The sequence below is a fragment of the Leucopleurus acutus genome, assembly GCF_964270905.1.
Source record: "Leucopleurus acutus genome assembly, chromosome: 3".
Classification (NCBI taxonomy): domain Eukaryota; kingdom Metazoa; phylum Chordata; class Mammalia; order Artiodactyla; family Delphinidae; genus Leucopleurus; species Leucopleurus acutus.
This window is the reverse complement of record NC_139145.1, coordinates 124,505,619-124,524,596: the sequence shown is the minus strand read 5'-3', so window position 1 is coordinate 124,524,596 and position 18,978 is coordinate 124,505,619. Positions and strand designations below refer to the sequence as shown.

Genomic DNA, 18,978 nt, shown 5'->3' with positions numbered 1-18,978 from the left:
TTACCAGGAATCAAACTATAATAAATGTTCCAAAGCCTGAAAGTGATTTTGAAGCCAACATTTAGCTTTCTTTTTCACAGGCTATTCAAACTCAATTTCTTTAAACTTCCCTTATACGTACTTCTAAGTATTTCACTATTATCCTCTCCCAAGTTATCTGCATCTCTTAAAAATAAAGTTCGGGGGCTTCCCTGGTGGCGCAGTGGTTGAGAGTCTGCCTGCCGATGCAGGGGACACGGGTTCATGCCCCGGTCCAGGAAGATCCCACATGCCGTGGAGCGGCTGGGCCCGTGAGCCACGGCCGCTGAGCCTGCGCGTCCGGAGCCTGTGCTCCGCAGCGGGAGAGGCCACAACAGTGAGAGGCCCGTGTACCGCAAAAAAAATAAATAAAATAAAATAAAATTTGGTAGGTAGCCAACAGTACCCTAAAAAGACTAATAAAGTATTTCTATTGGAATGATTCTCAATCAGAAAGCAAAAATTACTTGAATCTTAGCTAATTGATAGTGATAAAATAATAAACAAAGGGAGTAACCATGAAAACATTAAAAACTGAGTCTAAGAGACAAAAGAGGTCTGTCTTAAGTATACTCCACAGGGATAATACCCTGATTAGAGAACTCAAATATATCTTATCTTTAGCAGGTTACCCTTACTCCAAAGAGCTATACTTCAGGCAGACACAGCTTGATGGCATGCTTATTAAAGATATTAATTAACATGTTAAATAAAAATAATTTATACTATCCTGTATTTTAATTCTATGCTTACCAAAAAACTTTTGATAATAAATTTGTCGACCGGGTAGACTTCCTTAGGTAATAAAATGTTCAGATTTCAGTACAGTTGACTGAATATAAACAGAGAGGCTACATTTCTTACTATAAATTAATAAATCCAATTTTATATATAAACATATATATTCCCTTGATCTTTCATGTCTAATATTAGATCCTAAAAATCTCTCATAACTTAAAGTATGGAACAAATGTAGTACACTTAGCCATTTACAGATTATTCTACCATTAATCACTTAATTGAGGTATGTAGAAGAGAAACATTAAAAAGTTTAATGATCTGTAAGTAAAATAGAGCACTTGCCACAAACATATTTCCTCTGGAAAGATTCAAAATGAATGAGAAGTCTTAAAGTTTCCAAAGTAATGTCATATTTTCTTTTTGTATGTTCTGTTTCCACCACAATACACTGAGATTCTGCAATATTAAAGTCAAAATTATGGAGCCCACATACTTCTGTACATAAACACCTCCATTCATTTCATAAAATTATGGAGCAGCACCCTTCCATAAAATAAGAGTAAATCTGCAATTCCCTAGAAAAACAAGGGCATTGCTATAAGGGAGTATTATCAGTGGCAGAGTTGCTTTAGTACTCTGTGTATGTAGGGTGTTTTTGGAGGGGAAGAGAAAAAGGAAGGGAAGAGGACATAGATCACTTTACAAAAGTCATCAATTTTACAATATGGTTTTCCCAGATTACAAAATCATATTTGTTTCCTAAGATAATGTGTCTTTGAAATTCCGTGATTCTCTGCACATCAATAAGTTATCTTGGTTTCATTCATTAAAAATCTTTCAGTAGTTTTCCATTGCTCTTAAAAACCTAGAATTCTTAACATGGTCTATAATCTGGATCCTACTCTTTTCTTGCCTCATGTATATGATGCTTGCTTTGAGAGCTTCGGCCTCACTGGCCTTCTCTCAGCTCTTCAAATACACAGCCTCATGGTCTTCACAAAGGTCCTCTCTCCTCTCTCTCTCTCTCTCTCTTTTTTAAACATCTTTATTGGAGTATAATTGCTTTACAATGGTGTGTTAGTTTCTGCTGTATAACAAAGTGAATCAGCTATATATATACATATATCCCCATATCCCCTCCCTCTTGCATCTCCCTCCCCCACTCCCTATCCCACCCCACTAGGTGGTCACGGAGCTGATCTCCCTGTGCTATGCGGCTGCTTCCCACTAGCTATCTATTTTACATTTGGTAGTGTATATATGTCCATGCCACTCTCTCACTTTGTCACAGCTTACCCTTCCCCCTCCCCAAATCCTCAAGCCCATTCTCTAGTAGGACTGTGTCTTTATTCCTGTCTTGCCCCTAGGTTCTTCATGACCATTTTTTTTCTTAGATTCCATATTACGTGTTAGCATACAGTATTTGTTTTTCTCTTTCTGACTTACTTCACTCTGTATGTATGACAGAGTCTGTCTGTATGACAGACTCTAGGTCCATCCACCTCACTACAAATAACTCAATTTCGTTTCTTTTCACAGCTGAGGAATATTCCATTGTATATATATGTGCCACATCTTCTTTATCCATTCATCTATCAATGGACACTTAGGTTGCTTCCATGTCCTGGCTATTGTAAATAGAGCTGCAATGAACATTGTGGTACATGTCTCTTTTTGAATTATGGTTTTCTCAGAGTATATGCCCAGTAGTGGGATTGCTGGGTCATATGGTAGTTCTATTTTTAGTTTTTTGAGGAAGCTCCATATTGTTCTCCATAGTGGCTGTATCAATTTACTCCTCTCTCTCTTTGCCAGATAATTCTTCTCACTCATTTATTCACCAAATATTGTATGAGCTCCTATTATGAGGCAGGCATTGTGCTACTCACTTTATAAATAGCCATGAATAAATAGGCAGGCAGTAAGCAAGATGAACAAGTAAAATACATAGTATGTTAGAAAGTAACAAATGGTAAGGATTAAAATAAAGCAAGGAAAAATGACAAGAAATAAGTGTGTTTGTGTACGTGTGTGCATGTGTGCATGCATGCATGCGCAAGTTTAGATAAGGTTGTTAGGAAAGGCCTTACCTAGAAGATCACATTTAACTATTAACAAGCAATCAAATAAGCAAAATGATTATGGATTGTAATAAGTACTATGAAGGAAATGAAAAGCATAATTTCCTTTATGCTTTAACTGGGAGCATAAATGTAAGTAAATGGGAGAAGCCTTTGCATATAGATGGATCAGAGAGAAAATCTCTCTGAAGAGAAACTGCATGTGAGCTGAGATTGAAGGATGAGAACGAGTCAAAATGTGACCCTTAGAGTATCTTAACATGGTCCCCAAAGTACAGATGGCTCAGATTCTCCTAAAGCACTATTAGCATATCAGCTATATAGGATGGTATCATGGATGACATAGATATTCACAGAGGAAAGGGAAACGTGTATAGAATATCTGCCATGTGCCAGGTAAATGAAAAGCACTTTGCATGCTTGTCATACTCTTTTTCTAAAGGTTTCAAGAACAAGTTAGCTGCTGTTCGCTGTAAAAAGTTGTTGCTGAGTAAAATCTGATGGGAGTCAATGAACATTTAGGTTGCTTCCATGTCTTAGCTATTGTGAATAATGTTGCAATAAATATGAGAATACACACTCAAAGATCCTGACTTCAATTCCTCTGTATATACACCCAGGAGTAGGAATCCTAGATAATATGGTAGTTCTAATTTTAATTTTTTGAGAAAGCTCCATATTGTTTTCCACAGTGGCTGCACAAATTTACATTTCCACCAACAGTGTATAAGAATTCTCTTTTCTCCACATTCTTGTGAACACTAGTTATCTTTTTTCTTTTTATAATAACCATCCTAACAGGTGTAAGGTGATATCTCATTGCAGTCTTGATTTGTATTTTCCTGATGATTAGTGATGTTTAGCAACTTTTCATATACCTGTTCGTCATTTGTACATCTTTTTTTGAGAAATGTCTATTCAGTTCCTTTGCCCATTTTTAAATTGGATTACTTGCTTTTTTGCTAAAACTGTAGGAGCTCCTTATACATTTTGGACATTAACCTGTTAGCAGGTATATGGTTCGCAAATAATTTCTCCAAATTCCATAAACTGCTTCTTCGTTTTGTTGACTGCCTTTGCTGTGCAGAGCGTTTTATTTTGATGTAGTACCACTTGTCTATACCTACTTTTGTTGCCTGTGCTTTTCATATCAAGAAATCACTGCCAAGACCAAAATCAAGAAGATTTTCCCCTATATTTTCTTCTAGTAGTTTTATAGTTTCGGGTCTTACATTTGTCTTTAATCCACTTTGAGTTAATTTTTGCATCTGTTGTAAGATAAGGGTCCAGTTTTATTCTTCTGAATGTGGCTGTCCAGTTTTTCCAAAGCCATTTATTGAAGTGACTATCCTTTTTCCATTGTGTATTCTTGGCACCCTGGTTGAAAATCAGTTGATCGTATATGCATAGGTTCATTTTTGGGTCTCTATTCTGTTCCACTGGTAAATTGCCAAATGTATATTAATGAACCTACTCACAAAGAATTCAGGCAAGATTTTTCATAACTACAGATGTAGTCATTGATAGTCCCCACAATGACCACATGACGGAGATGGAAAGCTGACCACTGCTGCAGTTCTGGGTCGTTCTGCAGATCATTGTTTAAAATCTTCCCTGACATCATCATTAGAGACCTGCTAGTTGAAAGAGGGATCATTTCATGATGCTTCAACACCAAATGTATCTCCTCACTAAAAGGCTACAGTGCTTTTCTAAACCTCCAGTGCTTGTGTTCAGCATTCATCTCAGGATACTACACTCAGATAGACATCTAAATCAGGGCTGGTTTGTTTTTCCCTCCAGCTTCCATCAGAAGTATGACTTGTTTACCTGTCTGGATTCTCACCTTCCAAGCCACTATTATTTTCTAAAGTAGCATTTAGAATCATTTAAAATCTTAGGGATAATCCAGATAAAACACGTGTGTTTTGGGTGTGTGTGTGTGTGTGTGTGCTGTCAATTGTGTAAACCCAATTTTTCAGGCACAAGCTTAAGAGGTGTAAGTGGTTGTAAAGAATCTGTTACAACCCAAGAAACTCTGTTAGTAATATATAGCACTAAACGTAGATTAACATTTTCACTTGCTAACAAAGAAATGAGAGACCATAGATGAGAATAATCTAACAGAAAATCTGTAATCACATTTGATCATGAATTTCAACCTACTAAGCTACAAGTATATACAAAGACTGATTAAAGTTTGACTGACTTTTTCTGAGGGAAAAAGCAAGCCAAGGGAAAAAAGAAACTAAAACCATACAGAAACAAGAAACAAGTACAGACTCTTCACAGAGAGACAAGAAATGCCAAAGTTTTACTCAAGGCTCTAGATCTTTAGATAGTTGCACACAATCTTTGAATCTAGTGCACAAAATGTGCTGCCAAAGCCTACTAGGAATAATAATATACTTGTCATTCAAGGGATATTTTAAAGAATCACTTTCTTTTGTACTGTACCCAAGAAGAATAATTGGTACAGTACAACGCATATATTGTTTAGTCTTAACTACCTTAAAACTTAATTCTTTTTATTGTTATGATTTTTAAAAAGGGATTTTAAATACACTATTTGCGTAAAAGTTGGAACTAAGCCTTAAACTTGCTTTTTTTTTTTTTTTTTTTTGGAACTTAATTTTTTTTTTTTTTAACATCTTTATTGGGGTATAATTGCTTTACAATGGTGTGTTAGTTTCTGCTTTATAACAAAGTGAATCAGTCATACATAAACATATTAAACTTGCTTTTTAAATATATTTTCAATTTTTTTTGACAAACCCTTCATTTAAAAATCCTATTTTTTCACTCAACATGCTTTTATTGTGTATCTACTATGAACATCTTCCTATATTAGACACTGAAATATTTCTCTATGAAACTTAAAAAAGAATTTTTTTTTTTACATTTTTTGAGATAGACACTGAGACTTTTTTAGGCAGACAAGAAGAGTCAATCATTATACCTCCATTTTTTTCCATAGCAATTTTCCTTGTTTCTCTATTTGGGTTAATGTCATCTTGTCCGCACTCAGTTATCGTGTTAGAATGTGGGCAGTGGATAAAGCAACTTGAAATGACTCAGTACTAAAAGTATAAGTTAAAATAAAGGCTCCTAGCCAAAGTAAAAATGCCCTTAACCCAATTATTAGAGTACCAGAAAAGGTGGGGAGTCAGGGAGGTTTCAAAATCGTAATATTTCAAAGACAAACATAAGTTGGTATTGTAAACTCAGAACTTAAAAAAGGAATACGTTAGAAAATTTTAAAATTCTGCCCAGAACCCTCACAAGACATTTGAAACTTGTCTAATTAAGGATTACTCAAACATTTAGAAATAGATATTGTACAAATTATATCAGAAAAAGAGCAGTGTTAAAGGCCATATTTGTGTTAATACTGTTACCAGAAGTAAACTACATTCATTAAAATTCCATCTTAACAATTGTGTCATGAAAAACACATATAAATGACTAAACATAAGGATTAAGACTTCTTACCCCATATTTACATTGGCGGGATGTTGCTCCATATTGGAAACGGCATTGTTCATCAGCATCATACACCTGACCTGGGGCCACAGCTGGATAAAGAAAGTCACGCTTGGGAGGCTCATTATCAAGGCAAGTACCACGGCCTGAACTGTTCAACATAAAGGATCAAAGGAAATTAGGTACACTGTGGACTATTTCAATCACAGTTATGAAACCATGTGTTGAGCTCTTTGTTTTAATAACTGATGCATGAAAAACAATATATTCTACAAATAAATAATCATATGGCAAAATAGAATATCTTTACTAAACCTTGAATAAGAGCTCCAATAGTTTTTTCCAGCACCAAGACACAATATAAGCATCTCACAAAACAATCTAAAAATGTCATGTTGGCCTTTAAACACTGATTTAAACTAATTTCTGAAGGAATCAAAACAATTTCATACTGCTCTAAGCTTCTTGTTTGTTTTCAGTGGAAATATAACCACATCTGGTAGTAGAATCAAAAACATAAAATGTGGAAAAAAAATTGTGGTTGTGATCCTTAAAGACCTAATCTATATACTTCCACCTTGGGCAGAACAAGAGATGCTGTGGTAAGACATGTCCAAAGCTTCTTGAAATATTTCAATAACAAATGGGCTGAATGACAGATGAGGCCAAGATCCAAAGTTGTCCTCTCAAGTATAGTAGAAGTGTTTAGTCTCTCAAAAATTTCATATTTCATCTAGGATCATGAGAGTTGGAAAAGAGAATGTTCTCCTCTCTCTATAATTTCTGCTTTTCAAAGTATGCTTGCACTCAAACATAATATTTTAATTCAGTGGAACAAATAACATAAAGATCGCCAAAAGCCAGAGAGAATATCTTAGTTTAAACAGCTTTATACTTTGCTAAATATAATTGTTCATTTTTATTTAGTCAGTGTGCATAAAATAGGACAGATGCTTTTTTACTTTCATTTCACATGTGAGTAAGTTAGAATTTTTAAAGAATTCCTATGCCAACATTTAAAAATTTTTTCCAACATTCCTGTCAATTGTGCCAGCACTTGTGTTTTTTTTTCCAAATCTTTTCCATCCACTTTGCCAAAGGAAAATAATTTCACAAGTAGAAGTTCCTCAACTATTATTTAGGACAGTACAAATTTTCATTTATAGGTAAGTAAGAAAGTAATAATGTTTCATATTCACTTAAAATTTTATCATATTCTTAAAATGCAAAAGCAAATTTGTTAAATAAAAATGTATATTTGCACAGTAGCAAATAAATACCTTTAAAAAACTGAACCATACTATGCATAAGGTGATAGATTCAAAGACCCAAAGGATAGAAAATTATCTTCTTTATGCCCTTTTTCTTTCATTTATGCCCCTCTTGATTAATTTTTTAAACAATAAAAATATTTAAATGGAATATTAAATGTGGTACTGAATACATGGATGTTATTATTGGCTATTATAATCATTTCATTAGTCACTGCTCTAGGTGTCTAACTAATAGAGAACAACTTTTTTTTTTTTTGAGAACAATTTTTTTTCACCCAACTCTCCAGATTTCATGACAGACTGCGTTTTATTTTCTGTTTTTTGTACTTTTAGAAATTGTGTACCTCACCTCAGCAAGAAAAACTATTTCTAAGTGAATTTTAAAAAAAGTAAGTTCTGGGCTTCCCTGGTGGCACAGTGGTTGAGAGTCCGCCTGCCGATGCAGGGGACACAGGTTCATGCCCCGGTCTGGGAAGATCCCACATGCCCGGAGCGGCTGGGCCCGTGAGCCATGGCCTCTGAGCCTACGCGTCTGGAGACTGTGCTCCGCAACGGGAGAGGCCACAACAGTGAGAGGCCCATGTACCGCAATAAATAAATAAATAAATAAAAAATAGTAAGTTCTTTTTATTTCATTATGTAAAATATATGGGTATGCAAATTTAGGCAAATGTAATTCTACTAGTAAACTCAAAATTTTTATTAAGGTTAGTGATAAAGTGGTCAATGTGAAAAAGTATAATGGAAGAAGAATTTATGAGATAATTGTATTAGTATTTTAATTTCCTAATTTTCCTCCTAAAATATTAGTTTCATCTCTATCTACAACAAAACTATAAAAGTCTATCTGAAAGGAGCTAAATATATAATAAAAATAAAATATCAAGCTAAGTTCTATATAAATCAATGGGAAAATTTTAAGCACTGAAGTACTTAAGTAGAGGATCCTACAGATAAAAATATTTGCCAATAGCATAACAAAGAAAGTATAAGATATATTCACCTAAGTGGCACCAACTCAAAATCCATTAAAAATTATTGTACATTATTACTTTTATTACTGCAGAAAATTAACCTAAAAACTTAGAGGAAGAAGTATGTGGACCCCCAAAAAGAGTTTAAGATTGGGATAACCTGAGGAAAAAATAACCTGAGGAAAAAATTATTTCCTGATAGCAAACTTAGAATTGGCTTAACCCAGGAGGAAGCAAGAATAATTGCTTCATTTAAAGTTCTTGTTCCCAGGTATTAATGGTCTTCAAATCACGGTTCACGTTCTGTAAAAAATACCAAATCAGATGACCATTGCAGGAGCCTCCAGACAACGAAGTAATGGCATGCACTGTGGTCACCTGTGAGAAAATTCTTCTGAGAAAGTCTATCCCAAAAGTGATTTGTGTTTCAATTCTTTGGAAATAACTATTGCTTTGTATTAATGTGGTCTAGTTAAATATCTAGACGTCTCGTTCTCTCTTCCAATATATTTTTGCAGAAGAACAAAACACCGTATGAAATACAATAAGTGAAAAATTATATAGATCTTTAAATAATGAACATGTATTTAGGAATATGGCATCAACAAAGACCTTTTAAAATGGGTTTGGCTATATTTGTACAAAATATCAATGCTTGCAAGTCAAGCGTCTTACCTACTAGTATTGGCTCCAGGATACCAAGTGTGGGATACGTGCAAGGTTGATTTAAACTGTTTGTACATTTTGGGTAGAAAATGTACTACATATTTTCCTTCTGGTAACCATAAACATTACATACAGTAAAACCTTGATTAAAGTATTTGGGGGGTGAGATAGTTTTCATACTTTAATTCTTAACTGAGGGTTAAGCTACGAAAATATTTTTTTTTTGCATAATGTTACTAAAACTTGTCTGCCACTTTCCTGCTACTTTTAAGTAAGTTAAATCTATAGACCACAATTATTAATTAACTCTTAGAAGATAATAATTCTGGATATGTTCATGCCTCTGTACCATCAATTACCATTATGAAATATCACAGATATAGGTATGGAAGGTAGAGGACATGAATCTGAGAGATGTATATATAACCCTAGGAGTGCTTTTCTTTGTTTTTTTTCCTTAGAAAATTTCTCAGTTTTCAACCTCAATCATACTCCTCTTTGTTTCCCCAAGAATTAACAAATATTCTGATTTTTAAAATAATAATTTCTTTGGTTTTCTCAGTAATTACTTATCTCCCAATTATTCATCTGCCTGCTCTTGGATTCTATATAAAAGGAGTCATACTGTAGGTTTTCTTTTGTGACTTTATTCTTTTGCTCAATATTATGAATGTGAGACACATCCATGTTGATGTGTTTAACTGTAAGCTGCTCATTTATATTGTTCTTTGATATTCCATTTAAGACTATGCCACAGTTATTTATCCATTCTTCTATTAATAAACATTTAAGTTGTTTCTAGTTTCTGGAAATTGCAAATTATGCTGATATAAACATTTTCGTATAGTCTTCTGGTACCAATGCTTTTCTTAAAAATATTAGATATGAGTTATTTTCTTATATTTTGTAATTGTCTCCTTTTAACAAAAAGAAGTTCTGAGTAATTTTTATTTAATCTAGGGTTCTAGTTAATCAATATACAATTCTTATGATACTGAGCCTAGGGTTATTTATGCTACTATTTTCAAATTAATAGTGGTAATATTATATATAAATCATCTTGAATTTTCTCATAAAATGCCACTTTTAAGTATAGCTGGTTTGTGCCCTGGTGTCATATGTGAATTTTTTCACTTAGAAAACATAAACCTCACTCATTAATAAATGAAATGAAGAACACTGTAGTTTCCATATATGAGATATTATTACAACTTACTGTTGTTAAGCATAGATATACTTGTCCTGAACAAAACTGTATACATAAAAAGTGGAACTATGATTAATTCCCTAGCAGCATATATTTCACAACTAAAAGCCCAATCCTGATTAATATCTACAGCATTATAGGTAATTATTGAATTAATACACTCTACTTTTGTTTATGCTTCTAAGACAAGGCAAAAAAATGTCTATTAGTTTGAGAACATGCTTTTCTCTTGATTATGAAATTAGTAAATCAAAGTATGTTTACATTTCCAGAATCCTTGCAATATGATAGCAAAGTCATGTTTTATGTATTCTACTTCTAATTAGAGAAGTCTTATTTACATAGTTCAAAAATTAGCCTTAAAAATAGGTACATGAGCCAGAGTTGAGTCTTCAATGAAAATTTACAGATCCTTATGTAAAATACGGTCTGTTGGCTTTGTTTCCAGAACACATGAAGACATACTCCTAATTGAAATTTTAGATTTATTTTTCACTTAAACAATTATACTATAAAGGACAGACCTTCAGTCTACAACACAGTGGGTCAATTTAAGAAATAAATCTTTCTATATAACCCTGTACATATCTTAACAGTTTCTTAACAACAACAACAAAAAGTTAACAGATAATACCATCTCCTACTTTTTCCCACAAAATTGTGCTAATATACCTAAATTAAGCAAAAATGAATTAGGTTAACTCATCTATGGCAAGTCAAGTGTCTTACCTACTACATTCTCATAAACTGCTCTATCAATCTTCACAAAACTAACAATATTATTACCTTCTAAAATGAGTTACTCTAAGTCAGACCTTTCTTTCTTGCCCTCTATATGACTAGGATGCTTGAATACAACTGAACTTGAGGCTTCCAATATACAAACACTATTCTAGTAACATTTACTAAGTTATGCTCTTTTTCTCCATATGTAGTTATGACTTATCAAAGATATTTATGGGTTAGAGTGAAGTCCCAAAATGTGTCAGATAAATGGAAGGAGAAATCTGTTTTGCTAAGCTGTTTTGGGGTTCCACATAAAAAAGAGGTCCCAACTATAAAATTTGTTTTCTCTCTAATAAATTATTGATAGCGACTTTCAAAGGTAATTGCTATAGAGGAATTGTAAGCACCTTGCTTGTCCTGTTCATCTTATATCACTTCTCTTGCAGCTCTACTTTTCTACCTAGTTCATCTTCAACCATAATGTTGCTTCTCTTTTTTTTCAGCTTCCATCCTTTCTGTGAAAATGGCTAGTCTGTATTTAATTTGGAACTGTAGGAAATTTTGCTATGGATCTCTGACAGTTCAAACAATATAACAGACTTTAATTTAAATAGAGCAAGAGTTGATTCACAGAGGCCCCAGGATTTTTGAAGACTATATGAAATTACTCTGTACTACCACTGAGTGGTGGAAAATGTATGAAAAACTGGCCTAAATTACTTCTGGCTGCCTTCCACTGCCTGGTAAATTAGCCCACAGACATCAATGAGTGTGAGCCATAACACCAGGTTCATCTTCTCTAGTTTCTAAATAAATAAGTAAATAAATAAATAAATAAGTCCCGCAGGCAGATAGGAAGGACACTACCTGCAAAGCCGTCGTCGAAAACATCAGAAGCTGGCATAACACGTCCATTTTAACGGTAATGGGTTCTTTATTATTTAATCAGGACGGCTTCTGGGCGATTCATGAACCACTTATTGAATCACCGAGTTTAAGAAATCTGAAAAAAAATATTGGGAGTTGGTAAACACCATCTCCTGATTGATCAATAGCACCTAGTGTTTCAGAATGACACGAGAGACTTTTTACTCTATTGGCACTTAAAGGCCATGAAACTGTTTTCAGTTGAACATAGTGAATAGTGAATCTCTATAAATCATAGAAAGCTCATTGTTAAAATCCACCATCATCTTTGGCCTATACAGTCACTAAGTAGAGAAAAGTATGCATTCTGTTGGCTGGGCTGCAGTTCCTAAACAATTCATCTTTCAAGATTTCTTTTTCTTGAGAAGAGAAACGAAAATAAAATGTTATGACTCTTTTTGAGCCAACTATAAAACATAAATGTAATCTCAATCCCTGATCAAAATATCACTGTATTTTTTAAAATATCACACATAGCTGTTAAAGCAATTAAGTCCACTGCATTAATAAAGAGGAAAAAAGAAATTCAAGAAAGTTACTATTATGTCTTTGTGCTCCAGTGAACTGACCTTTTTAAAGGGCCTTGTGTTTAAAAAAACTTTATTGCTTGGTCAGATTACAGAGTTGTTCAGTTTACTATTAAAGAGGGGAAAAAAAGCACCAACTTTCCCCAAAATCTCTACCCATTGTCTTTCACATCTATCTTTTACTAATGGCTTTAACTTTGTGAGCATTCCCATGAGGATGCACAACAGAAATATTTTTATAAAATACAGGATAATTAAACCCATGACAACCCTGTCAACACTAATCATGCTTACACATAGAAAATGCAAAGAGGCAATAAGGCTTACATAATGCTTTTTGGATTAATTCTTTCAATTAATTCAATCGAACACTTTATTGCAACTAGTAATAATTTTACATCTCTGACAAAACCAGTGGTGATTTCTTGACTGTATTTTATCAGCAATTTAGGGATTCCCTTTTGGAGTTTAATGGCCTTCATAGAGCTTTAACTAGGCAGGGTCTGGCAAGAAATCAAAACCGGTCCTTGTATTTAGTATACAGAGATTGTCCTAGCAAATGGACTGTGCAATAGAAACAGGATAGAGGAGAGAGAAATGGTACTTGGGGAAAAAAAAAAAAAGCAAGCGGAGGAAAGCCTTCAAAAATCCCCAGGAATACTGAGCATGCATACAGTTTGTCTTTCTGGTGGTAGACACTAAGATTCCATTATAAAAACATGTGCCAAGTCAAGGGAGAAATTCCAGACTGGCTTGACTTCTGGGGAGAGTAGATCTTCAACAATGTTTAATATTTAGGTTATATGATCTCGTTAAAAACATCTCAGAAAATGATATTGCTAGTACTTTCTGTTAATTACTACCAAAACATGTCAAACAAATTCTCTGTGGTCTATCTTTATAGCCCTTTACCCAGTTTTGGCACAAGGCAAGTACAGTGTTATAATTAATCTATTACTAACATTAAAAATTGTTAGGTTATAGTATGGTTATTCAGAAGAGCTACCTTCTAAAATAAATTTCTAATTCCTTCAATTTCATCATCACATTAATTAATTCAAAAGAGTCCATTTTAAACATTTATCTTTTGATCTTTGATTGAGTAAAGCATTGTGCTAGGTAATTGAAAATCTCTTGTTTGTGGCTTTTAAAAATATGTAACTATAAGTTTTAAGAATATAATCTGGCTATTAGCAGATATGAACCAAAATTTTAATGAATAGTGTTGCCCTATATAACCTATCTGAATTCTAAAATTTTACACTATAATCATGTTAAGGTGAACTTTGAACAAAGACAATTTTTAAAAAGAATTTTTGTTGCTTGCCTGTACTTTATGTATGACTCACTTTTTCACAAAGTATTTAATCTCTCCTCCTCAGAAAAAAATGGCACAAAATAGTTGAAGGTAATGATAGAGCAATAGTGCTTAAAACCTCGATATTATTTAAAATAATACTATACCACTTAATGAATGTCTATTAAGTGTTTTATATACATTACAGTGTTATACATAATTATTTACATGACAACCTGATGATGTGTGTATTACTACCTAAATTCACTCAACAAATGAGGTCACTGAATATTAGGAAGGTTAAGTAATATGTCCAAGGTCACACTGTTAGGAAGTGAGACCTAAGTCTATCAGTTTCCAAAGTCTAATCCTGGAGCCCGATGCAGATGACATGTGGAAAAACATCTGCTTTCCTAAACATAGTTATACCTGAGCTAATTTATATTCTTCATACTTAAATAACCAGACTCTTGGAATATATGTTAAAGGATCAGCAAAGAAGTTCTCAAACTGTAGAAAAGATGAGTCACTATAATAAATTTTCAAAGACAAATTTTCTTTTTCATTTCCTGGGCGTTGGTTTTTTGTTGTTGTTGTTTGTTACTATTAGATACTTTGGCATTCCTATAGAACTTAGTTTTTTTACCAACAAAGTGAAATATGTAATCACTGAATTAAAGCTTGGCTTATGCGCTATTAAATTATATAAATCTAAATTCTTTCTGATATTGCTTCCCATTTATTTAACATTTCTAACACTCACATCATCAACCCCTTTTACAGCCTCGCTTCAGTTCCCCTAATCTGTTCAGTTTGTGTTCTGTTTGAGTATGCAGGAGAAAATTTGCCACAATGATATAGTAAAGTATTTTGGGAACAGCCTGAAATATGGGAACACTGGGCCCTATAAAAGTTACTCATTATGCAAAGTTTGAAGCACTACATATTAGGCTTCTATCAATGGCTTACTTCTGGAGCAATTCATCATCACTCTCCAGAGATTACTTACTCTAGAAAGCTGGTGATATAGTCTCGACTGCAGGCAGACCAGGAAAAGGGATTGGTATTTGCAGTAATGTGAGCTGCCATAAGTTTTGCTGCTTCATGACCTTTCGTCCCACAAGAATTTCCAATTCCATCATGGTTCATACCAAAACTGTTTTAACAAGGAAGAAACATAAGAAACATAAAAGAAACAAAATAAGAAAAAATAAAACAAACAAACCCTCAATACATCCTTTATTTCCTTATTTGATCATTTATTAGCCTTATCAACATACGGCTTCCATCAAGATAGACCAGGTCCTCTAAGGAAATATAGAATTAATGTTAAAGAGATTAAGGAATAATTCAATGATACAATATATTTCTAAATCTCTCTAAATTTATCACATACTCTCAAATGTTATCTCATATGATACAGTCTCTACTTGAACAGAGAGGGGATATATATTAATTCTAACTTTATAGATGAGAAAAACTGAGATTTACTAAAGATAATTAACCTATTAAAGATCACACAGTTAATAAGTGTTGAAATTGTTAGTAGAACCTACCTCTAACATGCTAGAGTTCAAGCTACCTCACTTGCTGAATCCAAAAGGGAATTATGAAAAGATAGTTATGACCCATAGAGTTCTAGGTTATAGGCCAAACATAAAAGTTCTTTTCTTATTAATATGGATAAAGGAGAATTAAATACATTATGTAATTTATGTTTGTGTGTGTATGTGTCTTCAAAACACCTTTTGAAAAATCCTGATACATTTAAGGATTATGAATATAGCCTTTTCTTTACCATGGCCTCCCTGATTTTTTAAAGCTTTTCTTTGTCATTTTTTCCTGTGTCCTGTAGCCATGCTTAGTGTTATCAATGTGATTTAAAAACACATCTCAATGATAAATCATAAAATTTTTCTGTGGATAAATGGATAAATAAAAAAGGATCTACCTACTGCATATGAATAAATTTAAGCCTTTCATCACAAATAGCCAGAAGTTTAGGTGAAAATCACTAAAAAAATCCTTATTGTGTCCACTGTGACATTCTACTAAATGCACCATGATATGTGTTCAAGGGAATAAGTAATTTGTGTGACATGAGTATAATACAGATAAGAATAGTTGCTAGAGAAAAATTTGGAGAGATAGTTGAGAACAGATAATCACAAGATAATAAATGAAAGTAAATACTGATACTTTTGGCAGTGTACAGACTTTGAAGATTTGTCAGAAAGAGCAACTGAGGATTTCTGAGTAGGAAAATATGGAATTGACCTGTATTTTAGACAGATCATTATAGTAATTCTGTGGTGGAAACAATAGAGTGGAAAGAGAATTGAGCCAGGGAGCACAGAGAGAAGATGATACCCAATTAAGAAATGATGTAGGTCTGAACTAGGGCACGGGATAGAGAAGTGGGATTAGATTTGAGACATGCTCAGGAAGGTGAATGAACTGGCCTTCATAAATACAATATAAAAGAGCTATAATAAAGACATATAATATGTCCCTGTATGGTGGGAGGAGGGAGGAGGAACTAATAATTCAGGTATAGGGACTAACATAAACAAAGGAAGAGAATCATATGAGAGCCCTTCCACATAACCAAATAACCTTCCAAGAACATCAATACTTAGCCTTCTTGTGTTTGACATCAACACACTCAAGTCAACCTCTTCTAGGAACATAAAGGTGGAATTTACTGTTTGTTGAATTAGACATATATTCTGTGAAAACAATCAGCTATAGATTTACATTAAAAATTCCTCACTATAAATTTATAATTCAATAAGCTTAATATTCTACACTTCTCTCAAAGGTTGATGCTATGAGGTGATTACTACTATGATTCTTTTCAAATGATGATACTGATAGCTTAAAAAATATTATTTCCTTTCAGCAGTAGTCTCATACAAATCTCTGAGTAATATTAAGATAGCTGTAGGCAGGCACAGATAGCTTTCAGAAAATCACTTTTGAGATTCCCAACTTCCTTACTTACTCTTTTCTAAAAAAAACGTAAAGCTTCTTTTGAAATCATATTTCTCCCACGTTATAAAAGAACGACTTATCTTTCAGTCATACATAATTTTACAATAGTTCATTGCCTTTGGCTATAAAAAATGGGTGTCAAGGAAAGAGACAACTGGAAACATTTAGGGTCAGCACTGAGAAAAAGAATGACTTTATTGATTAAATAACATGTAGTTTCTTGTTTTCATCAAGTTTATAGGAAGATATAATCAAATTAACAGCTGATGGGTTGTTAAAAAATTTGATGATAGATCACCATGGTTACGTTTTGACAAAGAATTCAAAAGGAGCTCAAAGAACTGAGTGATATTTCTATAATAAATTCCTTTCATCTTATCTATTTACATATGTGATCCAATTTTCTCAACATTCACATCTATAGAAACAAAATAAAGAAACTGAATTGGTGCTAAAATCCTGCCTCATTCTAGCAGTAATGAAGTAACGGCAGTAACTGAAAATATACATTTAAAGATACATCTTCTAACAAAAACTTTATTTTTACATTTAATTATTAAAATTCATAATATGTATATATTCTTCTAATAAATTATTAACTAATAATTGTAATGTAATGAACATATAATTCAGAAAAATTTTTTTATGATCACAGGAAATTTTAAAAATGTAATTGCAACTTAAATTTTTTTGTTAGAGATATTTGATATAATTAAAAATACTTTTAAGCATAAAAACATATTTTAAAAGTATATTAAGAAATATTAAAATATACATTAGGATTGATATTCTGGGAGGGAAAGGAAGAGCAGACATATTGAGTTAAAGGAGGGAAAAATATGCAAATTTTGGCTATAAAAGAAGAAGCTGTTAGTGTATTTTTTAAATAATCTTTAAAAAAAATATTTATTTATTTATTAATTTGGCTGCACAGGGTCTTAGTTGCAGCATGCGAGATCCTCACTGCCGCATGTGGAATCTAGTTCCATGACCAGGGATCGAACCTGGGTCCCCTGTATTGGGAGCACAGAGTCTTACCCACTGGACCACCAAGGAAGTCCCCTGTTAGTGTATTTTTAAAATGCATAATGATGGTTACCAAATTGTTATGGCATTTAGATTCAATCAGGTATATTTAAAGGAGGTTTTTATTTTTTACATACTAATTTTTGCAGTAGTCTAGAAATTCTATCCTTTGCAATTAGTTAGACATAAAAAATGTTGGACATCAACTGAAAAATAAACAATAGGGTACATAGTTTTTAAAACTTCAGAAGTATAGGGAGGAGATATGGGGATATATGTATATGTATAGTTGATTCACTTTGTTATACAGCAGAAACTAACACACCATTGTAAAGCACTTATACTCCAATAAAGATGTTAAAAAAATTCAGAAGTATATATGGGAAAAGATTTAAAAACTAATGAACTCAACTATCTGAAGAAGTAAACCTTAAATTCTATTTCTACTTACAATCCTTATAGTTTAAGTGTCAGATGCAGAAAGCTGTCTTAAGGATTTCCATTTCAGGTGTCTAAGATAATGTATACTTTTGCAGCTTATATTTAAAACATAAGAAATCCCAGAAATGACCTGACCAATGTCAACTAGTTCACTAACAGTGACACAAAGTGAAATGGGAGTTTACAATTGCCGTTTATGACATCAGCTTCAAAAGATCCCTCTAGGGCTTCGCTGGTGGCGCAGTGGTTTAGAGTCCGCCTGCCGATGCAGGGGACACAGGTTCGTGCCCCAGTTCGGGAAGATCCCACATGCCGCGGAGCAGCTGGGCCCGTGAGCCATGGCCGCTGAGCCTGCGCGTCCGGAGTCTGTGCTCCGCAACGGGAGAGGCCACAACAGTGAGAGGCCCGCGTATCGCAAAAAAAAAAAAAAATCCCTCTAATACACTGACCAGGCCGGGGAAAGACAGTGTGTGTGTGTGTGTGTGTGTGTGTGTGTGTGTGTGTGTGTGCGCGCGCGCGCGTGCGCGCACGCGTGTGTGTGTATGTGTATGTATATATATCTATATCTATATCTATATATACACATATATATTACA

General features: G+C 33.5%; 1 protein-coding gene across 1 annotated transcript in view; it reads right to left on the bottom strand.

Moving 5' to 3' along the window:
* Positions 1-18,978, bottom strand: part of ADAMTS6 (ADAM metallopeptidase with thrombospondin type 1 motif 6) — a gene marked incomplete at both ends in the record, with an annotated part of 263,234 nt that overhangs the window by 104,151 nt on the left and 140,105 nt on the right. The window contains 2 exons of the mRNA XM_082837370.1: positions 6,333-6,474; positions 14,931-15,077. Coding sequence (XP_082693496.1) covers positions 6,333-6,474; positions 14,931-15,077 — 289 coding nt within the window. The remainder of the gene's footprint in view (positions 1-6,332; positions 6,475-14,930; positions 15,078-18,978) is intronic.